This window comes from Neomonachus schauinslandi, chromosome 5, assembly GCF_002201575.2.
Source record: "Neomonachus schauinslandi chromosome 5, ASM220157v2, whole genome shotgun sequence".
Classification (NCBI taxonomy): Eukaryota; Metazoa; Chordata; class Mammalia; order Carnivora; family Phocidae; genus Neomonachus; species Neomonachus schauinslandi.
In genome coordinates, this window is record NC_058407.1 from 110,855,614 (window position 1) to 110,881,351 (window position 25,738).

General features: G+C 43.4%; 1 protein-coding gene across 3 annotated transcripts; it reads left to right on the plus strand.

Moving 5' to 3' along the window:
• The first annotated feature begins 1,958 nt into the window (after window positions 1-1,958).
• Window positions 1,959-25,738, plus strand: MAP3K8 (mitogen-activated protein kinase kinase kinase 8). 3 transcript variants are annotated; one of them, XM_021686510.1, is made up of 9 exons: window positions 1,959-1,992; window positions 5,259-5,471; window positions 7,197-7,555; window positions 13,714-13,881; window positions 16,102-16,363; window positions 17,804-17,910; window positions 22,618-22,770; window positions 23,417-23,663; window positions 24,607-25,738. In XM_021686510.1, exons 3-9 carry the CDS (start codon window positions 7,220-7,222, stop codon window positions 24,735-24,737), a joined length of 1,404 nt encoding a protein of 467 aa, XP_021542185.1. In that variant the 5' UTR covers window positions 1,959-1,992; window positions 5,259-5,471; window positions 7,197-7,219; the 3' UTR covers window positions 24,738-25,738. The 3 variants fall into 3 exon arrangements, with proteins under 3 accessions (XP_021542185.1, XP_021542186.1, XP_021542184.1); XM_021686511.2 differs by lacking the exon at window positions 1,959-1,992 and adding an exon at window positions 2,586-2,950; XM_021686509.1 differs by lacking the exon at window positions 1,959-1,992 and adding an exon at window positions 3,212-3,327.

The following is a 25,738-nucleotide window of genomic DNA, read 5'->3' on the forward strand; positions in this document are numbered from 1 at the left end:
ACATTGGAAAACAGCGTCTCATATTCTGTTCATTAGTGTGGAGCCCCATTTGGGGTTACATAAGATCAATGTTCTGCCCCCTGACCTACCCATTATTAATTATTTTGTTTCCATGAGTAAATGAGTTCTGATTTGCAAACTACAGTTTACAAACCCACTATTGTGCCAAGCTCTAGGTGGAGAAAACCTCAAGTAAACTGCAACCGGTTGCAACTCAACTTTAAAGGGCATTTTGTTGGCTGCCAACAGCTTCCAAAGAGCTGTTTTGTAATGTACATCATAATGGCTTCTTGAGTAACTCCCCTATGGTTGTGCACTGGCGCTGTCTCAGGTGGTTTCTCCTTGGCAAGCTGAAACCTCACTTTCCCAGCAAGCTCCTAAAAAAGCAGGATTGCTTTTTGCAAGTCTGTTGCAACAGTCCTGACCAAGAAAAAGGCAAGCAGTCTGCAAACTTTTTCATGCCTGTTCACTCGTTCTCCAATGTCCAGCCTCTTCCAGGACACCAGATCCAATCTTTGTTAGACTTTCAAAAATGCTTTTAAGTCAAACTTCCTCTTAATTCACCCCCCCCGCCCCAGATGAAATCTGTTCTCCTATATGTCATGAACAGCCAGAGCACCCTGCTGGGGCAGCCATCTCACCAGCTCCCTAAAATGCAGCTGTATTTGGGAGCCCTCTCTGTAGGAAGTAAGGCTAATACTTAGTTCCCAGAAGATGAGGTGTGGTTTTAATGAGCTCATTCAACGGGGTGGAAGCGGGAGTGGTTCCATGTTTCTATTTTTAAAATACTTATAAAGATCATCCCTTGTTGCTCAAAGACAACAGAGGAAGGAGAGAAGTCTCTCACGTTACCATTAGAGATAACAAGGGCGACAACCTGGTTCCCAGAAAAAAAGCTACAGCCCTAAAGGACTTCAGTTTTCTGCACACGTTGCCTCTCCCCAGTCAGAGCGGCAAAGGCAAAGTTGGTCCCTCCCTCCACGACCAGAAAAGCCCCGGCGCCCAGAAGGGCTTCTCCTCCGACCGCTGGGGACCCCTTCACCGCCCGAGACCACCTGGGCGGTTCCAGGGGTTGGCACGCATCCCGCGTTATTCATGTCACAGCACTCCGGGAACTAAAATAATGGGGGGGGGGGGGGGGGAGGGGATAGGGATTTAGTGCCGACATAGTCCGTCAGCCCTGGCTGTTTATTTGCTAGTTCGGCTCACTTTTACTGATGGGCTCAGCTACTTGTCAATCACTTTTTCAGCCTCATCCCTGCCTGACCGGAAGCACAAAGAAATGATAGGAGTTAAGGTCCTACGAAGGCCTTGCTTCTCACCTACGCTAGCCTAGGTCCGTCAGCAATTTTCAATAGGACTCCTCTGGATCGGAACAGCAACTCACTTTCCACAGAAGAAACGTGGAAAGCTCTAGAGTGGGTCCGACGCCGTTTTGAAAGCGCGGGGGTAGAATGAGAGTGGGTACTGGAAAAGACCGGGCGTGGACTCAGAGTCGTGGGGCTTTTGAATGTGGGCTCTATGCCTGGGACGCCCAACATCCTGGTCGGTAAGACCCAGAGAATATCCACCTTACATTCTCTCTCTTTCTCCGGGCCGTCTTGCAAAATGTCTGGTTTATGGTGGGTGCTTGATACTAGGGAAGTACTGAGAGGCGAGGGGGTAGTGAGTTGCGACTCAGGTATTGGGAATGCCCTGCAGAGTGGATTTCGTGGATAGAGGCGCTATTTTCCCTAGAACTCGCTTCCCGCTTCACCTGGAGGAAACAATTTCCACTCTGCAAGGAAGAATACTATGAACACACTTTGATCTTCCCAAGCTGTACAGAAAACCCCAGACTCGCAGCCGGGGTTAGGAGGGGGCGATCAGTACAGGTACATTTCGTAATGGGACGGTGCCGCCAAACAACCCGTTCCAAGAAAGGCTGCAGAGAACGAAACCAGGTTTTGCTGGCGGAGGACACCGGCCCCTCTCCACGTGCTACACCACCAGGTTCTGGCCCACCTTGCGGCAACCTCTGCCAAATCTTTATACGGGGGGCCGTGCGTGCGGACCACGGATCCTGGCACTCACTGTGCGTGGCCGTGAACCGAAACCTGGCAGGGCGAACGGCGCTACCCGCTGTCGGGTGCACGGACCCGGTTCTGAGAGAAGGCCAGAAGCCCACTGCGCCTCGGTCCTCCGGAGCGTGCGGGTGGGCGCAGGAAAGGGCCAGGGCCGCTCGCCCTCCCCGCCGCGGCCCAGGACACCGGAGTAGCGCGGAGGGCGCCAGCACATTAGGGACACGATCTTCTTTCCGGGACTAGGAAGGGGTGCAGAGGCGCGGTCGCGGGGCGCCTTACACCACCAGGTTGTCGGGTCCCCAGGTCCGAGGGAAAATCCCTAGGTGTCCCAGGCCCTGGACTGGAGCCGCGGCTGCTGTCCCGGGGCCCCTCGGGTGGCGTGGCGAGTAGCCACTCCAGCCCTCGGCCGGCGCCCCTCCCAGCGCCGCGCTCCGCCTCTCCCTCGTCCAGCCTTCCGCTCCGCCCGGGCGCCCCGAGGACAAACGGCGGGGGGGGGGAGGGGGGGACGGGACGACGGAATTTCCCAGAGAGGGGGCTCCGGCTTCCCCGCAACGCGGCAGTCTGTTTCTGTTTACGGAGTGAAAGGGGAAATGGAAAAGGCGGGGAGGCGGCGGCTGGCGTCCGCTGCGCCGCCCCTCGGCCGGCTCAGACGCCGTGAGTCAGGGGCGGACAAGGGCGACCCGGGAGGACAGCCTGGGCTGGAGGTCCCGCGCTCACTGGTGCGCTCGGGTCGGGACGACGCGCCACGCTCCGGGATCGGTCGCCCTGGCTCCAGCTTCCGCTGCCGCCGGACCTCGCCGTCCCCGCGCGCTCTACTCCGGGGGGGTGGGCCACCGGAGGCGCACCGAGCCGTCTGGGGGCCGCGGCTGCAGCGCTCCGCCCGCCAGGTAACCCTCCGTTCGGCGACTTCTGGGTGTCTTTGTGGTGGCAGCCCTCCAGGGAGCCCCGACGGTCGAGCGCGGGTGCCCCAGCCCGAGGGGCGAACTCCCGGGCTCCCGGAGGTGGGGGCGTACCCGCCGGAACGCGCTACTGCGCTTCCGCGGTTCTCTCCCGTCGCGGCTGCCGCCGGCACAGCTGCAAAGCACCTTGCGCAAGGGTCTCACGGGGTGCAGACTCCGACTCCTCCCCCTTCCTCCTCCTTCCCGGATCCCTAACGCGCGAGCAGTGCCGGTCTGGGCAGTGCGCGGGGACACAGAGACCCTCTGTCACCGCGCCTCCCGCCGAATACACCGCCCGGCCTGCTGCACTCTCCCCGCCGACGCCGGTGAGTGCGCCTCGGAGGCTGGGGACCCGGCTGCCGCCCGCCCAAATCGTGGGGGCTTTTTATAATTTACAAGCCCTTGGTAGGCTTCCCCGGCTTTAAAGAATAGGAGGAGGGGAGTGGGGGCGGCGGTTGACGGAGCAGAGAACTTTTTGAATAGCTGAAACTTAATTTCATGCTTATGTAACCCGGATGCTATTCTGTGACTAAAGGGTCGTTATAGAAGAACGTGAATGCTGGGCTTTCGGTCTAAGAAGAAATGTTGAGGGGAGGGTCGTAATGTGATATCAGGACTCCAAAATTCTTTTAGTTCTGAGCGGAGAACGACGATTAGAAAGAAGAACGGCGTGCACAGAGATTGCCCCAAAAGTTAATAAGGAAGGCCAGGAGCTGCCTTTAAGAGAAACGGCTGTTTCACTTTTGGAAAGACATTTTGGCACGGAATAAAGAACTCCTACTAAAAACAGGGAAAGAAACACGACTACAGTTGCATTAGGTATCTGTGGCCTGTGTCTCATGTATTTGCCAAGTAGAATATAATCTGAATCCAGCAGACGCCCCCAACTCTCTGATGGATTGAGGTTTGTATGCAGTACTTGCGACAGCTGGCCCTTAAGGCCTTTTTCTTACAAGGAAAATTGGATAGTTGAGGTGTCTAGAGGTTTTGAAGCAGAGTGGCTGTGCTCCTATATAGCTAGAATGTGTAATTCTGGGGCTTTTGGAGAAAAAATATAATAAGAGATATGCCCTGAGGGGCAACGTACTATTTTGGCAGTAAAATCTTTTAAATGGGAAGTAACCAAAGGTATAATTATCCTTTGTTAGGCAGAGGTTTATATCTATAATCTTGGCCTTTTTTCGTTCACACTTGCTAGGAATTTCTCCACTTTTGTTTATGTAAATGGAAGTAGCCAAGAGTGTAACATTAATGAATAAGAATAGGATTTCCTCTTGGTGTTATTGCTGATTTCTGAAATAACTCGAAGCAAATCATTTTGACAATATCTGCCCATTTCTCCATTTCTAAGATGGTTGTAGTTGTCTACTCCATTGTCAAGTGGGGATTTTATGAGGATTTTTATAGTAAACTACGTGGGGAAGAGTCTTTATTGGTAAAGAAGAATACCTTCACAATCCAGTTTTTCTAGATGGCTACTGATCTGTATAACTCGGAAATCACTAGCATGTTGTCTGCTTAATGAAGGCCTGAAAGTGCTGAGGCTTTTTGCAGGGGCATTTAGCAGGCTGACTGGTCATCAGGGTTGCTGGGGTGTACTGATTTGCGTGACAGGAGCCCTGCTGTTGCTAAGGAATTACCCCTGGCATCAGTGTCCTACACTGCCCTCCCTCCCCTCTCCCCTCTCCCCTCTTCCCTCTCCTCCTCCCTTCCTCCCTTCCTCCGCCTCTCCCTCAGCACATAACTTAGGGGTGTGTGTGTTCAGACCTCTTAGGCTTCACACATAAATGCTCCAGACTTTCTGCAGAACTTGAAAATCAAAACCTGTCTTTACTCACTGGATCAGCTGACTGACTTGTAAACTGTGTGGACTTTTTTTCTTTCTTTCTTGAGTCATGTTACTCCTGGGAACTTTATTTTCTCTCCAGCCAGCCATTAGCTAAGTCCTGGAGCCTTGGAACTTTTCAGCCACTGGGGTCCTCCGTCTGGCTGGTTTTGTTTTAACTTCCTTTCCTCAGTAAATTCTACAAGCAGAAACTGCAACTGAATGGCCCAGTGAAATCAGAGTCGAATGTTCCTCCGTGAACCTAAGCAGTTCCTTTCCTAACTCAAGACTCCAGGAGCCTGAATCAGTCTTCCTCAAAGACACAGGAGATCTGTGAGGGGAGCTTCCTTCGCTCTCTAGATGTGACCATGGCTAACAGCTATCAAAGCATTTCAGAGGTTTTTGCTTTTTTGTCTTTGTCTCTTGTTCTAGATACAGCATTTAAAACCTTACTGTGAAGAAACCCAGGGAACAGGTAGCCACATCCCATTTGCAGATAAGAAAGGAGGCCTAAGCAGTATCTGCAAAGCCGGGACTTCTCTGTGTTGTGCACATACCAGCAACTACAGAAGGCAGAGCTCTTTGACTCTGCACCAGACACCTTACACACCTGAACTTCTTTAAACCTCACAACCGCCCTATGAGGTAGGTGCTGTTATGCCTCCATTTCACAGACAGGGGAAGTAGAGGTGCAGAGTGGGTAAGGTGCCTGCCTAGGAACGTGTAGGCAGGAGTCCAGCCCAAGCATCCTGAGTCCAGGTGGAATATCAGACTGCAGGATGCGAGATAGCATGCTTTCTGCAGAGAATGCTTGCACATCAGAAAATGGTCATCAAGTAAGTGAATAGCGTCCCTGGATTGCCTTGGTCTTTTCTCAAATGAAATTGGCTCAGAGACCAAAAGTGGAGTGGTAGTCACGAGAGCTATAGGTGCTCCCCCCCAACCCCCCAGGTGGAACATTTCCTGGAGCTTTGTACTTGAGCTCCTCAGATGGAGGCCTGTGGCTTTTAGCACTGAGTATTGAATGTGTTAAAGGTTTGTGCTTTCAGGAACCAGAAGCATCTTTCAGAGAGGCTTTCAGGAGCACAATAGTTTAAGTAGATGTTCATGCCTCTAAATTCTCTTAGATGTCTTAAATCCTTTTATCTTTAATCCTCTGGAATGGAATTGTTCTAAAATCCTGAGCAACAGCATCATTTTTTTTTTTTTAATCCTGGGTTTACCTTCTTTTTCTCATTTACAGATCCCAAGATGTAGCACCTGATTTGCATACAAGAACTAAAATACAGTATTGGCTAATGTAGTTAGCTTAGCTGGCCTTACCTGTGTCTTGCTTAGGATAGATTCGGCTGTCCTGGCCTCTTTGTAATGCCACAGCTTCTAGAGGGTGATTGATCTAAATATTACATTAACTTTCTTGGGTCATTGAGATACATGCTTTGTACAATTAAAGAATTCTGGTCTCAAGAGGAGACAGCTGATTCACAGCTAAAAGAATCTTCCCCTTTCTCATAGGTCGTTGGCAGGAGGATTTGAGGCTTGTGGTCCCCAGTCTAAATGAGCTGTTTATTTGCATCAGCATTATTCCTGAAACTTGATCTATCATCATCAGTTTGCTTAGATTCTAATCCATTTTACAGGCTTTTGGCTCCACGGCCTGAATTTTATTTGCCAAGTTGGCTCCTGAATTTGATAAGATAGTTCTTTTTCTTTCTTTAAGAAAAAAAAAGGTTTTTTTTTTAAGATTTTGTTTATTTATTTCAGAGAAAGCATGAGTGGTGGGGAGGGGCAGAGGCAGAGGGAGAAGCAGACTCCCCACTGAACAGGGAGCCTGATGTGGGACTGGATCCCAGGACCCCGGGATCATGACCTGAGCTGAAGGCAGCCGCTTACCTGACTGAGCCACCCAGGTGCTCCAATAAGATAGTTCTTTTTCTTTAAAGTCACCAGGGCATGGAAGCCACAGAGGTCTGTGTGGGGAGGGTTGCTCTCTTGGAGGAACAGTAGGGTTGGAAGCTGTCAAGGGCCAGGAGCCTCAGCTCCTCAGGTTTCTGAGCCGCGCTTATTCGTGTTTATGTTTAGTGAAATTTTCAGTGGCTGTAACTCATGCCACCAGCTCAGTGAGTGAGTGAGTAAGGAGTAAGCTCTCTGGATCTCAAGTTTCCCTTCTGCAAAGTGAACGGCCGGACTTAAAGGTTATCTAAGGTCCCTTTCTTCACCATCTGTCAACTTGAATTTACACACACTGTTGACACAGAGCCCTCATTTTATAAACCGAGGCATATGGAAGCTGTTCCCAATCCTTTGATGTCATTTTTCCATTGATCTTAAAGGCAAATACAAATATGGTAACTGTCTTTTCTTTTGCAGACTCTCTAGAAAGCATAACAGTGATGGAGTACATGAGCACTGGAAGTGACAATAAAGAAGAGATCGATTTATTAATTAAACACTTGAACGTGTCCGATGTAATAGACATTATGGAAAATCTTTACACAAGTGAAGAGCCAGCAGTTTATGAACCCAGTCTCATGACCATGTGTCAAGATAGTAATCAAAATGAGGAGCGTTCAGAATCTCTGCTGCTCAGTGGCCAAGAGGTGCCTTGGCTGTCATCGGTCAGTTATGGAACTGTGGAGGATTTGCTTGCCTTTGCAAACCACATATCCAACACCGCAAAGCGTTTTTATGGACACCGACCTCAGGAATCTGGGATTTTATTAAATATGGTATGTTTTTTTCCTGATCAGTTGAGTGCTGTGTGTTCAGCTTTACTCTTGCAGCTTCGTGTAAGGCAGAGGGGCAGCTAAACTTGGTTTAGACTGGCTACCATGTACGACTTTTAAAAACATAATATCTGTAAGAATCATCTCCATGTTAAAGATGCAAAAAAGGTCTTCATTCAAAGTTCCACTTAATCTTTTCCATGTGTCAGTGACAGTCGTACAAATAGGTCATTAAGAAGAATGTCTTTTAACTTAACAATTCATTAGAAAGCTCATTCATCAGGTAGGCAGAAGAAGACTTAATGAGAATTCTTCATCTGAGGGGAATCAATACTTTATCTTTAATTAATATTTTTGAAAACTGGATTTTTTTGCTCCTCTCTTGTCACATCTTGGAATGTCACAATATTAATACTGGTTAACTTCAGTTCTTGCAGAAATATAGTTTGCAGGCAATAAATAGCAATGCACAGATTCACTCTCTTTAACTGGCAAAGTATGAATGACAAATGAGATATTTCCTTAGTCATACCAAGTATGCAAATAATCCAAAATATTGTGACAACACGTTGTCACAATAGTTGATCAGATGATGTGTTTGGGTGTGCCTGGGATTCTGGCAGTCTTAGTGTGTCAGAGGTGAATGTAGGTGTTGGCTAGAGGTCATCTAATCTTTTAAAAAGGACATTTTACAAAGGAGTAGGTAGTAACTTGCAAAATGTGCATATTGACGGAAGTGACTCCTTTTCCTTTGGTGCTAGTTCTATGTGGCAAAATGGCTAATGTAGGGGGAGGGTCAGTGTTGAATGATTGGAGTCTGGACAGAGTACTTAACTTTTTTTTTTAAGTAGTACATTCATTCAATTGAAAACAACACAGTAATTTAGGTCAGCTATGTAGTAAATTGTTTTGTTAGAAACCAGTTGTGTTTAGCTCCAGCTCAGTTTGGAGCAAGATTACTTTTTGCATAGTTGCATGACTTGCTTTGGTCTGGATATACCAAACTGTGTTTAATAGTTGACTAAGTACTTTACCTTGAGAATACTATTTCTTTTTATACATGGAAGTAATATCGAACTAGGAGCACTACCTAATTTTCTTAACATTAGGACTACCTAATTTTCTTAACATTGTCATAAACAAAATATTTTTGCTTATAAATATGTAGAAACTTGCATTCATTTCTCCTGGCCCATCAGACTGAAGAGAGGTGGGCCATAGAACTTTATTGGGAATGTACAGAAGAGAGTTCAGGAAAATTATAAGGAATACAAAGAAATTGCTTCCTAAAGGTTTTGGAGTGGAAAAAAAAAAAAAAAGCCAATGCAGAAAAGGAGAGAAACAAAGACATTACAAGGAAGTGCAAATTTTATCAGCAAAGGCTAGGAGTAAAATGTTGTCAGTCCCCGCTGTGGAGTCTATGCTCAATAAGTGAACAAATGTGTATTCAGGAGAAAATTTAAGAATAAGACATATCATAAAAGGAGGGATCTTTAAAACTTTAAAAAGATTTTTAATTTAAAAATGATCAAGAATATAAAGCAAGAAGATTTAAAACCAGAGTGGAATAACAGGAGAACCTCAAAATCTGCAGGAATGCAGACCATGCCTCACTGGGAAAATCATCCCAGTGGTCGATGACTCTCGGGGCTGTGGTTGACTTTTCTGTCACTAAGTTAAGAATCGTATACATCCTATGACTGCTAGTAACCAATGCCAGGTCCGTGCTTTATAAATAATGGCATAGGAATCATGACTTGCCATGCTTGATCTTTGGCAGTTTGAGACAAGATGATGAAGGAGGCACGGTTTGCTTTTGGCTCCCACTCATCCTTATATGGTGCTCTCCTTGGAACCATCCTGTGTTTGAGATCTTTGTCTTCTTGAGGCCCTCCCCCTAAGACCCTATCAAAACTTTTCCATTCTGGGCTTCACTTGCTTTAATAAATGATCACTCATTATCTAACAGACAGACAGGCTGGTTCCAAGGTAAATTTCATCTATAAAGTGTATCTGCATATAGACCAAATGCCTTCATTCAAGTATTCATCCATTCACTTGCTAGACATAGGTCAGATATCGACAATGTATCAAGTACTTTTCCAGGTGCTACAGATCCAGTATGGAAGAGTCTGGGTTCTCTGGTAGCTTACTGCCTGGTGAAGGCCTGAGGTAAGTAGAACAGGTGATTATAATGCCGTGTGCTTCTTCCCGATACAACTACACCCTGATTGCTGTGGGGATGCTCAGACAGGACACCTCACGTGGCCACAAGGGAAGAGAGACTGCCAGAGATGCTTCTAAAAGGAACTGATGCCTAAACTGTTGAGTTGGAATCCGCCAGATAAAGGGGATGGAGAGTGGAGAGTGTTCCAGATGAGAATAGCATGTCCAAAGGCCCAGGGGCATAGAGACATGGTGTGTTCCTGGCAGCCAACAACCATAAAGCCCATGGAGTTAATTAGACAGGGTGGAGGATCAGGAATTACAAAAATATCCTGCAACAGAGGCACGTAAAATGTTGGTCTGCGCGTGTATGCAAATGTGTGCTCTTTTTCTAAAAATATTTGATAAAGATTCTACCGACATCCAGCAGGACCTGGGGAAGAAACTTTAGGAGACCAACCTAGGCGTTGCTTGGTATGAGAGTGCTATGAGTTATTTACACTCTAGGCCAATTCATAACCTGAGTGGGGAATGAATAACTGAAAATGGGTTGCAAAGACTGAACTCATTGGTGATTAGATGGAGAGCCGAAGGGCCCCAAAGGGTTCGCTCATAGATACGGGTGTGAGATGTGGGAATGCTGTTCCTCAGGGGTTAGTCATGGAGTCCTGGCTTCTCAGGGTTGGAAAAACCTTAAAGATACTTGAGTCAAGCCCTCTGTCTGATGCTTACATCACCCTGGTCATCATATCCAATAATTGTTGGAACATTTTGGTCTGTGCCTGAAAATCTCCTTTGACAAAGTTTATCACATACTGGGGCATTTAATTTCATATTTAGCCAATTCTGATTGTAGGGAAGTCCTCCCTCGTAATGCATTAAAGTCCGTCTCTGACTCTTCTTAGCCCTAGTCCTACTTTTTGGCCATAAAAAAGGTATAGATGTCGAGTAGTGTGAGGATGAAGGCCCATGAATTACAGTGCCTGGGTATGTATTTCAGCTCTGAGATGGATTAGCTGTGTGACTTTGGGCTAGTAACCCCTCCACGGCTCAGTTTACTCATCTGTAAAATGGGTCACATCATAGCACTCACTCTGTGGGGCTGTTGTGTGGGACAAATAAGGAATGCACAGGACCTGTTTACACAGAGTGAGTGTTGAAAGAGTGCAAGCCATTGTGGTAGTTGCTGTTGCAAATAATTATTACTCTCTTTCTTTAGGACGGTCTTTCCAATACTTTAAAACTTGCATGTTCCCCACATCTTCTCGCTTCTGTCACAAACACTTCTCATTGTGTCTGCTACTTGTCACTTACTGGAGGGTTACTTTCATCCTCAACCTGGGCTGCACCCTTAGAACTCAAGCCCGGGTCAGTGCCTGCCTTACAGCCCTGAACTTGAACATGGCAGTCCATTGAGTAGGAAAGAGCCACCTTTGCCTTTGTTCTAGATAATATGCCTCTAGATAATAGCCCAAGGTTGTATTTGTGTCCTATCAGCCATATCCTACAGGTTCTTTATGGAATTTATTCCTATTAAAGTACTTAAGAATTTTTCTCAAGGCCTGCTGCTGGGCCCAGCATTGTTTAGTGTCACTAGTCTGGAGAAGGAACTCAAAAGCATGCTTATAACATCTGCACTTGATGGTGGCTTTGGTTAAGCTGAAGAATTGGCAGACATGAGCAGCATAGAGTTCCATAGGATTATTTGGTAGGGTCCCTAAAAAAAGGAGAAGCGGGGAAAAAAAAAAAAACCATTGCAAACCCAAAGAGGGAAGGTCTAGGGCCAGGAGAAGAACCGGGGACTTTGCAGAAGTGCTGACTAGTCTGTGCTCGCCTATCACACTGAATGTGTCAGGGCCTATCATCAAAGGAGAACCTGCCTTTGGAGGCATGTCCCCGGAACATGGGAGCTTGTAAAACAGGGATGAAGGAACGTGCAGTATTCTATCTAAAAAGGCGAAGGCTGAGGTGCTCAGTGACTCGTAAATGTAGGCTTTTAGTAACTGGCTTTTGATCCTGGCTGAGCTTTAATTCCTGTCTTCTGGAAGATAGAAGGCACACAGGAGCTCTGGCTTTGGGGTCAGACAGACCTGAGTTCCAATCCTGACTTTGTCATGGCCTAATGAGTTACTTAACCTCTTGAAACCAGTTTCCTCATCTGTAAAGTGGAGATAAAAATAGTACTTACCTCCCAGGATGGCTGGGAGATCTAGATGAGAGCTGAGCACAGTGCCCTCCTTATAATTAGCACTCATTGCATGGCTGCAATGAGTCTTCTTCATCCCTTGGGTCAAACTGGGCTATCACAGATTGAGCTGGACAAGAGTAAAACTTGCACGAATGAAACCCTGAGTGGATAGCTGGAGCCGAAGTGAAACAGGAAACATAAATACTTAATAACAAGAACGAGGCAATGAGCAAGTACGGTTGAGTGCCGTGGGTATGGTTCTGTCTACATGTGGCAAGGGACTACATTTATCATGTCCTTAGCATGTTGTAAAAAGAGGACTTCAGTAACTTGAGGTGACACACTTCTTGAAAGGAGGTCATATTTCAAACAAGGCAAGACCCTGGGCTGTGGTGCTTCTTCATTTTCCTGCTAGGGCTCCACTCGGGGGCTGGCTCAGGGGAGTGCTCAGGAAATACTTCATTTTAAATGTAGTGACTTCACATCTCGAAGGATTGGAGTCGTCCTCCTTTTCATTCCCTGACTAAGAGCACATGCATCCATTTGTGGGGTACAGCTAAGATGAGCAGTAATGGAGTCTGAATGAATAACCCTGGGATTATTACAACTATTCTCTTGGCAGTGGCCTGCTGAGGGGCCCGCGCATCTGCCGATGAATCAGGTGTTCATTCTTTTCCCATGTGGTCTGCATTCCCCTTCAGCCTCTTCTGCACTTGAAATAACTTAATGTCATTTGGATAGTTTCACGCTTCCTGAATTCATAATCTGAAGTCGTGAAGTTGCTAATTACACAGAGGCAAACCTTGTATTTTTGAGACCCTGTTCCCCTCAAGAGAACATGGTAAACATATTGTAGGCATGTGCTCCAGGTCATAACTCAAAATAACATATCTTATTAATTTATTTTCATATTTATCATTATAATTCTTCCTCCTTTTATTTATTTATTTATTTATTTTTACTCTTAAAATTGAGATATACTTTATATGCAGTGAAATACACAGACCTTAAATGTCTGGTTTGTTGAGATTTGACAAAAGCATCCACACTGCTCCCAGGATATATGTCTTTTAATTTTTGAGTCAACTGGTTTTGAAACCACTTGTTCCCAGTGTTGGCCTGTTCAGGAGCTCTCGGAGGTTAAGGGTCATCTCTCTCGTTCACAGCTGCCCTCCTCGGCGCCAAACACAGTGCCTGGTGCTTTTTATGCACTCAGTAAATACTAAGTGAGCAAGTAGATGAGAAGTAATTCTGTCCCTTGTTGATTTATGCAGCACTGTCAACTCATAGCTCTGGCATAACACCTTATTTTCCAGAATCCTCTACGATCATCAGTTTATTTCCATGCTCTCTCTCCGTATGCGTCATGTGTGAGTAATAGCTATGCGGACTAACAGGTTAGCACATTATAGTTGGAAACGAGTCAACTTGCAGGCACAGTTTATATTTATGCAATCTTTATTTTCAGCCTTTTGGTCACAATAGTCATGTTCCCTTAGATAAATAATTTTTAAAATTTTGACAATTAATTACTCACCAGGAGGTGGAATACGATCAGGTCTGACCAGGGACATGTTTCTGTTACATGCTTTCTCTGGCTTGCTGAAGCTCTAAGTATAGTCTCCCTACACTGTTAGGATTACACAACAGTGACATTAATTTCAAACACTGCGTAGGAATGCAATTTAAAGTAACCAGTTTCTAAAGGTGTGTCTTTTTGATCTAAAGTAGCCAGTTTCTAAAGGGTGTGTCTTAGAAAAGGAGTCTGCTGGAATTCTCACCCTCCTGCCTGTTTGTTTTGTTGTAGGTAATCACTCCCCAGAATGGACGCTATCAAATAGACTCTGATGTTCTCCTCATCCCTTGGAAGCTGACTTATAGGAATATTGGCTCTGATTTCATACCTCGGGGGGCCTTTGGAAAAGTGTACTTAGCACAAGATATAAAGACTAAGAAAAGAATGGCGTGTAAATTGGTATGTACTTTATAACCAGATATCCTGCGCCGTATGTATGTTTAGCATTGTGGCTCTTGTTTGCTTGCATTACTCAAAGGTTGTTGCCATTTGATTGGATCTTATGTAAGGGCGCAGTGTCCGAAAACATCCTTCTTCTTTTTTTTTTCTTTTTGGACTTGCTTGCTCCCTGGGGTTCAGTCCCTAAGTCTGTTTAAGTGCATAGTTTGTTTTAATCTAGTTTGCACTGATAAAAAAGAAAACACTGCTGGCTTCTATAGCAGGACCTTGGATAACGTCATCCCTCTGTGGTAGGGTGGAGTGGAGGGGAGCTCTCCTGCAGGAGCAAATCTGTGTGCTGCTCCTTTAATCCCACCCACAAGGAAGGGAACCAGGCAGGGAAGCCAAGCTGGGAAAGCCGCAAGGCTTCGCAAGACTGTAGATTAAAGGATTGAATATAAATAGACCAATTATTGCAAAGACCCTGTCTCTTCTTAAGTAGCCATTGCTGAGGCGTCCCTGCTTTGGAAGACTGCCGAAGCTGGACACATACACACCCTATGACCCAGCAATTCTACTCCTATAGGCACACACCCAAGAGGCATGTGCACTTGCTCACCAAAAGCCATGCACTAGACTGTTCATCATAGCACTCTTTGTAATAGTCCCAAACTGGAAATTCTCCAGATGTCACAGTGTGGTATATTTACACAGTGGGATACTGTACAGTGAAGAGAGCAAATGGTTTACAACTGTAATAATGTGGAGGAATCTCATCACCATATGTTAAGCCCGAACAGCCAGATACCAAGTAAGATCTACTCTATGATATTCCACTTCTATACAGGCCAAAAATAGGCTAAACAAATCCGTGCTGTTGGAAGTCAGGATAGTGGGTGCCCTTGAGGGGCAGTGACTGGCAGAGGTCAGGAAAGGGTTTCTGGGGCGCTGGTAGAGTTCTGTTTCTTAATCTACATGGTGGTGACATGGGTGTGTTCAGTTGAAAATTCCTTGAGTTTGATACATAACCAGTTTTATGCATTTTGGTATGTCTGTTTCACTTTAAAAGTTTTTAAGAGTGCTCAAAAACTAATGATGTACTGTATGGTGATGAAGATAACATAATAAAATAAAAAAGTGATCCATATCCATAAAAAAAATAAAGTTTTTAAGAGTTCAATAAAATAAACTCCTTTTTGATTTGCTGAATCTGGCCATAGTCTATCTTATTGTAATTAAAAAAAAAAAAAGACCAACAATATATTGGCCTCATTTGTTCCTTCATAAAGATTTGCTAGAGTATCTGTTATCAAAAGAAAAGGAGATATTATAATAAGCCATTTGAAGCTTGCATTTAGAAGAGACACGTTCCAATTCTTTTAAGAGACTCTAGTGACATTTTAGAAAGGTCTTAGAACCAAAATGTCCTGTTTTACAGTTTCATCACAAAAGGCATGAAAAAATAGCTTTGCAGGTTTGTTTTCCCTAGAGTACTTACATTTAATTTTTAAGCTGTATTTTTTTCTTAAAAGGAAAACCATGTAAGATGATTAACAACACTTAGAAGATTCAAAAGAATGTAGGTTGAAGAATGAGATCTCTTTCCTTGAGGCAACTACTGTGAATGAGTTCTTATACATCTTTCCAGAAAATTTCTATGGACATGTGTCATGTATAGCTTAAGAGATTTTTACAAATGGGAGCATAATACATGTACTTGCGTGTCTTGCTTTCTTCATCCGACACTGTATTTTGGAGACATTACGTATCTATCTGCACTGAAAGATCTACTTTTTTCTTTATTAATGACTTTTGATTTTCCTTAGAATAGATTTTAAATGCATTGCCAGAGCATGAACTGTGGGTTCAAAGACATTATATTATTTCATAACAAGTGGAAATATTGAAAAGACAACCTAAAATCTAGGTGCCATAGAAAGTACATGCAAAATAGATGGGAAATTATCTCTCTTTTGATTCAATTGTAAATAATTCTTTGGTTGGATTGCTACATTCTAAATGAAAATAATATTTTACATTTTGTTCTTATTTTCTTATTTTGAACTGTTTACCTAAAGCTGACGTCATGTAAAAGCAGGTTTGAACATTATTTTAACTTGGCAGTATAACTTCATGCAGATCATGATCTCCTTGAAGGCATTTATTTGCCCTCTGGATTGTGAGTTGACCTATCTTGTATATATTTTTGTCTAGAATCTTACTGGTATTTTTGTGTTCTAGATCCCAGTAGATCAATTTAAGCCATCTGATGTGGAAATCCAGGCCTGTTTCCGGCACGAGAACATCGCTGAGTTATATGGCGCGGTGCTCTGGGGTGAAACTGTGCACCTCTTTATGGAAGCAGGCGAGGGAGGGTCTGTTCTTGAGAAACTGGAGAGCTGTGGACCAATGAGAGAATTTGAAATTATTTGGGTGACAAAGCATGTTCTCAAAGGACTCGATTTTCTACACTCAAAGAAAGTAATTCATCATGATATTAAACGTGAGTTACATTTGGATGTGTAACCTCTTTGGCTTAGAGATGAGTTGGACAGGAGGCAGATGGGCTCCTCTCTTCGGTCTAAAGATCCTCGGTGGTGGGGAGGAGAGCTGCCCTCGAGGGCTTTTCACCTTCCTCCCCTGTGCTCCTGCAACATGTTTTAGCACCAAATGGGATCACTAAAGCTTTCAAAGTCATGAGGAAGGATGATTATCCAATTGTGGAAGATTATGGCCACACGTCTATTAAGTACTGGCTATGCCCTTGTTGATAAGGCTTTAAAAAATAGTAATGTACTTTAAACACACACAGAGTTACATAGTTCTTGAGAAACAAATAGCTTTTTAATTCTGAACACGATTTTGGTAATAATTCATTAAACAAGCCTTCACTGACTGCTTTCTAGGAGTAAGAGATGGTGGGAAATGCACAACAAAGACCCACTATCAACCCTTAATATTTAATGCTACATTGAACTAACAAAACTTTTACTTTAAAAAAAATGGGTATTTTATTTTTTCATTTTAGGAAAGTGGCATGATAATGATATGCTTATATCTTAGGATTTGAAAGTCCAGCTCTCGAGCATTATTTTATTTTTCCAGCTTTATTGAGATATAACTGGCATAACATTGTGTAAGCTTAAGGTATATGATGGAATGATTTGCTATATGTATATATTGCAAAAAGATTACCCCAATAGGCTTAGTTAACACATCCATCACCTCACATAGTTAAAACCGTGTGTGTGTGGTGAGAACTTTTAAAATCTACTCTCTCAGTTACTTTCAAATATATAATACAGCATTATTAACTATAGTCACCATGCTGTGTATTACATCCCCCAAAACTTGTTCATCTTATCACTGGCAGTTTGTACGCTTTGACCGCCTTCACCCATTTCCCCCACCCCCGTACCCCTGGCAACTGCGATCTGTTCTCTCTTTCTATGAGTTCATTTGTTTTAGATTGCACAGACTAGTGAGATTCGTACAGTATTCATCTTTGTCTGACTTATCTCAGTGATTTCACTTAGATCTTCAAGGTTTCATCCATGTTGTTGCAAAAGGCAGAATTCCATCCTTTTTTGTGGCGGAATAATATTCTATTATATATGCATATACACACACGTCATATTTTCTTTATCCACTCATCCATCGTGGACCCTTAGGTTGCTTCCATGACTTGGCCATTGTATCTTGAGCGTTATTAGTGTGTTCAACCATTTACTCCCACGTTGGCTGCACTCTTGGCACATATGAAATGATTTTCACTTGAATTCTCACCTGGATTTATCCTCCTCTTTTGAATATAATATAGTCATCTCAGTAGGGAGCACATTTCAGTCTATTCTGATTTGGGACTCATCGTTTCAGATGATGTTTTTATTTTATTTATGGGTATACAGACAATTTTATACTAAAAAATGTCCTCTTTTTATAGCTAGCAACATTGTCTTCATGTCTACAAAAGCTGTTTTGGTGGATTTTGGCCTAAGTGTTCAAATGACTGAAGATATCTATTTTCCTAAGGACCTTCGTGGAACAGAGGTAATTCTATTCCCACAGGAAAAGTCAATACCTTTTTAAGAGTAAAATTTAAAAATGTTCTGGTGTTATTGCAGAAAGGACAAAAAAGGGGAGGAAAAACATTGCATCAAATGTTATTATCATTGAAACATATTTAATGAGCAGTTGCTCTGTGCCAAGTACTAATTTTAGCATTTTATTTATTTTTTATTTTTTTTTTAAGATTTTATTTATTTATTTGACAGAGAGAGGCAGCGAGAGAGGGAACACAAGCAGGGGGAGTGGGAGAGGGAGAAGCAGGCTTCCTGCTGAGCAGGGAGCCTGATGCGGGGCTCGATCTCAGGACCCTGGGATCATGACCTGAGCTGAAGGCAGACGCTTAACGACTGAGCCACCCAGGGGCCCCTAATTTTAGCATTTTAAATTAATTATATTATTTAATCCTTGTTACAATGCTATTATTAGTAAATACTGTTATTGTAGGCAAATACTATTATTTACAATAAGGGAATAAGCTTGAAGAAGTTAAAATAAATTGCCCAAAGTTACTCAGCTAGTGACAGATCTGGGACTTAAACCAATTTTTTTTGGAGTCTAAATTCTAACTACTATGTAACTTTTTAATATAACTAATGTATATATTCTTAGTATAACATGTATATATATATATATATATATTCTTGGTATAACTAAGTATTATTGTTTTGGTTCAATTATAGTCATAATTGTCATAGTCGTTAATAATATATATTGAGGAACAACAATATTTTAGGCTTATCTTTAATTCTAGAGAGCCTATAATAAACATCAAATTTATTATAGCACAAATAAATTGTATTTAGAGATATAAACTAGCTCTAATATTTATTTCATTTGTGAAGCAAAAGCAAAACCAAACCACAAACTTTTCTGAATGTAAATGAGGTTGTGAGGAATGCATTCATGGGTTTTCAAATAATATATTTAATTTAACATATACATGATTGGGCTGAAGAGTGGATTCATGTGGAAGCATCTATTGAGCATCGCTATGCGTCAGGCTGTTGTGGGTATCAGGAGCACTGGCCAGGGGTCAACAAGGACTGTGGACTTGGTGGTACTGCAGCAACCCCCACTCTTTGCTGAGAGGACCTATTTTAAATTTACCTGAATTATTAAAAAAGCAACAGTTTAGTTCATAGTAGATTATGATGGGCGTGGGGTTGGATGAAACTGGGAAGGTAAATGGGAGTGGAAGCTGCCTCCCTGGCCCATGCTTAACTATCAGACCCTCCCAGCCCCATGCCCTCTCTCTGCTCTAAGTGCCCTCAGCAAATGGAGAGAGGGCACTTGGCTGCGCCTTTGCCTTAAGATTACTAGGTCAGGGGTCGGCTCGGCTCATGACCTCAGGGTCCTGGGATCGGGTCCCAAGTTGGGCTCTGCGCTCAGTGAGGAGTCTGCTTGTCCCCCTCTGCCCCTACGGCCCTCTCAATTAAATAAATAAAATCTTCTAAAAAAAAAAAAGATTACCAGGTCAGTCTTAGTGTTCAACCAAATGACAGCCCTTAGTCTAGCTCGTAGATATATTGCACTGAACCCAATTGCAGTGCAAAAACAAGCAAACAAATAATCATCGTCTGAAACCAAGATTGTATTAGTTTTTCCTTAATTCTCTCAAAGCAACAACTCTCCTGGGAAGCAGAAGAAATTGCTGGTATTACTGAAGTTATTCTGTAAAAAAACTTGAGGAAGGATCCTCGATAGTTGTCTTTGAGCAGAATGATATTTAGAAGAGAAAACTGTAGACTTCTTTAAAAGAATGTTTTAGTCCCCAGATCTTAAGAATACTTCACCGAAGCACAAAATCTAATAAGACTTAATGCTTATGACATGTTTTTTTTGGAGAATGTTTCAGCATATTTTGGCATTAGTCAGAAGTTCAGATATGTGACATTCTACCCTTTTTCCTGGAGCCAGTTTGAGAAACAAACTATTTATGGTATTAAAGATAGAAAATACCTTTCTCTTCCCGGCAGTGTGATCAGATTGAACATTTTGCAATGGCTGGACAAAGAAATGTCTTCCCTGGGATTCTCTAACAGAAAGAGAGTGTGTGCTTGAACATGAGATAATAACATAGTGTTTACTCTAAATAGTATTTTGGATTGAGTTATTTTCAGCAAATGTAAATTGCTTTTTACAAAGCACTAAACTGACTTTGATGTTGAGAGTTATAAACTTTCTTCAAATCAGCCTGCATTTACTATCTGTATGGTGCTCACCAGTCAAAGTTTGATAATGGTGTGAAATCACCATTGAAAGCTTTCAGGGAGCTTATTTTAACTCTTCCTAGTTAAAGAGCCAATAAGATGTTGTTAGTCAAAATCAACCATGTAGACTTACTTTCCTTTGGAACTTGATCACTTGACTGCTGAATAGCTGTAGATGATTGCTGATCCCTGCAGTGTAGCTGGTCTGTGTTTGATCTCTCCCAGCATTCATATTCAGAACATTATACTGTAACCATAAAATATAAGCACAGGGTTAATCTGGCATATATTTAATTTACTGTTTTTTAATTATATCATACAGAGAAAAATAATGAATGTAAATAGCTAATTAGAATTACCTTTTTTTTTTTAAGAGAGGGAGGGAGTGGGGATAGAGGGGGAGATGGAGAGGGAGAGAGAGAGAATCTTAAGTAGGCTCCATACCCAGCACAGAGCCTAACGTGGGGCTTGATCTCACGACCCTGAGATCATGACCTGAGCTGAAATCAAGAGTCGGTTGCTTAATCGACTGAGCCACCCATGTGCCCCTAGAATTACTTTTATAGCGTGATTCTTTTTTAAAAGTTCTTATTTTCTTCTGAGTCTGTGTTTGGGCTTACTTGATGTAAGTTAACGTGTCATCATCACTTGCACGCGCGCGCTCGCGCACACACACACGTGACACATTTCTAATAAATGTGTTGAGAGGTGAAGGCCTCGACCCCCGGACATATAGGTTCCCTTGCTCCAGTGCCCATGCCTAAGGCTGTGCAGGTCTCAGAGAGCCTTCATGGTTCCCACCGGGTCTGTTTCATGCTTGCAGTCAGCCAGCCTGAAGAGTCCTCGAACACCATGCCCCGTTGCTCTGCCTCAGGTAGGGGCTGCGGAAGCAGGAGCTCTGAGCCATGGAACGCTGGGGGATCTGCCTGGGGGGGGAGCAGCTACGTCACCAGGTGGAGAGAATGCTGCATCCCCAAATGTGACATCCCCGGGGGCCTCCAGAGCCCCGTATACAGAGCCGCTGTGGGTTACACCAACAGTAAATACTTTGCCTGATCTTTGCTTAGGAGGGCAAACAAGGGGAGAGGAGATAGACATCCTCTATGGACAGATAATCCTTCCCACTGCATGTGTTTAACTTTGTAATTTTATTTAGTAAGAAAGTCTGTGGGGATCCAAATGCTCTGCCTTCACTTCAGGAAATGTTTGAACTGAACAAGGAGCTCAGTTTAGCCTGTTCGTTGAGACAGACAGACAGACAGAATGAGCAAGGGAACAAAAGCAAGCCAGCCAGGAAGTGTGTTGTAGGATGGTGTTGAATATGGTTAGGATGGGGAAACTGGGAAATTTTCCCAGTTTTTGTAAGCCAGTTTTTTGTTTTTTTTTTTTACTTACTGTCTCTGAAATATATTCCAGGAACACTTACCCCTTTCTCCATATTCAGATGATGGGCAGCATAAACATTTCTTAATGTTAAATATTGATAATTAAGATTTTAACTACGGTATCTGTATCCGCCATAAATACAGATCATTGGTCACCAGCATTTGCTTGCTTTTTCTTTCTTTTTAAAATTTATAAGCAGAGACTTCTTAGAAGAACTGTTTCTGAAACTAGCCCTGCTTTTCCAGCCTGAAACCAATTTTAAAATGGCATGCATTTAATATTTAGTCACCAGGCTACGTGGTGGTAGAAATAAGAAGTAGTTTGTATAAATGACCAATTAGGACCACTTTTACAACATTACACTCGAAGTGCTTCTCTCCCATGTGATTGGTGTTAATACCCAATGGATCTCTGCCACCTTTTATCACGGCAGATAAGTAGAGGTTTGGCAATTTAATGACAAACGTGAAGACACGTATTTGTAGTATCCATTTAAATATTGAAAGGAATTTTTTTTTAAGATTTTATTTATTTATTTTTTGCTTGTGCGTGAGAGAGTATGCGTGTGTGGGCGCATGAGTGGGGGGGGAGGGGCAGAGGGAGAAGCAGGCTCCCCAGTGAGTAGGGAGCCCGATACAGAACTTGATCCCAGAACCCTGGGATCATGACCTGAGCTGAAGGCAGACACTTAACTGACTGAGCCACCCAGGCGCCCAGAATTGGTGTTTTAATAGAGAAGTTAAGCATCGGTCAGTGCCTTCCAGAACCTTGATGAGTGGGTGTCCCAGATGGGTTCTTGGCTGCAGGCCCATGGCTGCCAGGTCTACCTGTGTGTTCAGTATGTGGAAAAAGAGTGTTCTTCATTAGGCTGCAGGGACACCTCAGGCCAAAGCTGCCTGACCCCCCTCCACCCCCCAAGGGTGTCCCTCTCCCTAGCTTCAGGGAGCACAGCCGTGACATGCTCTTCTGGAGGGCTGAAACGTGCAGTAAATATGGTAAAGGTGGATGAGCCAGCTTCCAGAAATGGTTGAGGGAAATGGACACCCCAGGAAATGGGGGAGAGTCAGACTGATGTTTTCTCCTTCTTTTTTAGATTTACATGAGCCCAGAGGTGATCCTATGCAGAGGCCATTCAACCAAAGCAGACATCTACAGCCTGGGAGCCACACTCATCCATATGCAGACGGGCACCCCGCCTTGGGTGAAGCGCTACCCTCGCTCAGCCTATCCCTCCTACCTGTACATAGTAAGTGGGGATCAGCCAGGGCTGAGGGTGCAGGGGAGGTCCACCTGCTCAGGAGAGCTGCTGTCCCTCTTGTAACACACCCGAGTGGGATGATGTGAACTAGTAACTCAGGAGGCGAAGCTGAAAGTTCTTCCTACATGGAAGAAAGTCCCATTCCCGCAAAGAAGGCATTGCTATTGCAGTGGGAATTGGCTGAAATGTGCGTTGGGCATAAATTATATGCTATTCTGTTATTCATGACTCATAAAATGCCACTTAGGAGAGTCTGAGTAGCGTAGATCTCTGAGCCAAAGAAACTGTGTCTATGTGCTTTGAACACTTTCGTAGAAGAGAGATGAGATTATAGATCCCCAAGCCAGCATGGACATAATGAAACATGCCACTTCCATTTTACCACTGAGAGATCACAGAGCGGATCCTTCCCCTTTACAGCACAGTGACCCTTGAACTTCATTCACCCAAAGGATGGGTTTAACTCGGGGTGATTACGGAATTAAAGGGAAACTCGTCTAAGGGCATGACTGTATTCGCTGCAGGGCATGTAGTGGGAAACAAATAACTTTCCAGGTCTTGTTCACTAGAACACTTGAACTGTTGAGGGTGTCTTTTCATACCGTTGGTGCTAAGAGAGCTGGTGTGTTGCTAGATCCACAAGCAGGCACCTCCGTTGGAAGATATTTCGGATGATTGCAGCCCTGGCATGAGATTGCTGATAGAAGCCGCCTTGGAGAGGAACCCCAATCACCGCCCGAGGGCAGCAGACCTACTCAAACACGACGCCCTGAACCCCCCCAGAGAGGATCAGCCACGCTGTCAGAGTCTGGACTCTGCCCTCTTTGAGCGGAAGAGGCTGCTGAGTAGGAAGGAGTTGGAGCTTCCTGAGAACATTGCGGGTATGGACACCTGCTGTGTGCAGTGCCCCTTGCTTCCCTTCTTTCTCTGTCTACCTCAGACTGCCGACGTTGTTCACGAAAGCAGTGGAAAGAAAATGCAGTGACTTCTTGGGTGCCGTAAGTTGTCTAAGAAGTCTCAGCAAGAATGTTATTTAGCAAAAGCATTAAAAAAAAATTGGCTAAATGACCAGCAAATCATAACATGTTTCAGCACAAATGTAGGTAACAACAGTCCTTGAGAATCGCCTCTGACTTGCTTTTTTGCACTAGGGAGTATCATTTGCCTTTAAAAACAAATCAAGCCTGGCAGTCTTGCTTGTTGGTTCTGAACAGGGTTCTATTTCATGCAATTACGGTAAGCCACGCCAGTCCTTGGTTGGAGACATCAGGGCACTGCTCCTGTACAGATAAAATATTGAGTTTGAAGTCAACTTGCATTTTTGTCTTCCTCTGCTTAAAATCTCCTTGCCAGCTATGAATCTTTCCCACTTAGCAAAGTCAGTACACATTCCAGGGACATTAAATATGCACGGAGAGGGTTTCTATTTTTATTACTGAAATCTGTGGCATTCTTAATCCATTTAGGTCCAAACCCAGATGTCAAGCCTGGAATGTTTATTTGCATTTCATCCTCTTCTTGTCTGACTTTTCTGTATTTAAAGAGAGCCATCTGGGGTGTTGGAAAACATGCCAGAATTTCTAGCTAATTTCTTGTCCTCATTGACTCTTTTTCGAACCCTTTTGTCTATGTCATATTACATAAACTAGCCCACAGTCTATAACTCCAAGTCTGTAGGTTTTTAATTAAACCATAGCTTGAATGCTGTTTGATTAGGGCCAAGTGTTCGTTGTTGTTTTTTTTTCCCCAGAAAAAAACAAGTATTTATTGTTGAGCATGTCACCTGGTCATTAATTTTAGTTTTTTCAATGTTTCCCTTTCCAGATTCATCATGCACAGGAAGCACTGAGGAATCTGAGATGCTAAAGAGGCAGCGTTCTCTCTACATAGACCTTGGGGCCCTGGCTGGCTATTTCAACCTTGTACGGGGTCCACCAACACTAGAATATGGCTGATCGGTGGCATCATTTGCTCTAAATAATTAAGACTCATCACTGGGCTCCTGGAAGCTGGTTCTGCTGACTCCACACCGGGGCTCTGTATAGGGAATCGGCCTCTGTATAGGGAAGCGGATATGGGCTCCCTGTGACTCATGAATGTGACTCCACGTGGCTCCCATGGGTTTGATTCGTGAAGCTGCCTTGGTAGCCCCCAGTCTAAAGGTTCTCATGTCTCAGGTGGTGTAACTCAAAGGAAGTTGAGAGTTCGTAGAAGGATCATTTCTGGTGACTGATTGCATTCACTGTGCACTTTGCTCAAAATGTTAAAAATACTGAGGATATCACGAGGATAATGTCTTAGCCTGAAATTACTATTCTTGGTTCTAATTTAAGGATGAGAACTTCATTTAACTCAGAATAGTTGTTTTGTATATATTGGTGTATATTATATGATAACTCCTTGAGCCTTTGTAGGTAGGTTCTAGTATAAATTAAAGTCATTGTATTTTGGGTGAATAGAACAACTTGAATATTATAGCAATAAGCTGGACTAGTGTCTTAAAAATGGCTGATTATTTAGGAGCCATCTGACAGCAGACCACTAGTGACAGGTTCTGTTATGTTCCTATGGAAACATTTTGTACTGTATATGCTATGCTTAAAACATTTAAAACATGATGTTTTGAATGTGGATAAAACTGTGTAAACCACATAATTTCTGTACATCCCAAAGGATGAGAATGTGACCTTTAAGAAAAATGGAAACATTTCTAAAGTCTTAATAATGCTACTTTTGTAACTCTTCTGACTCTACTTTCTTCTAAGCATTTGTGTATTAAAATAGCATACTGTGTATGTTTTATATCAAATACCTCCATGAATCTTTCTTACCTATACATATATTTTTACCATTGTTAATATGTGAGTATTCCCACTTAAAGTATGTTTTTACATCATGCAAATGAAACCAACACTTTTATCCAGTATAATTGGTCAAATCAACCGAATAAACTCAG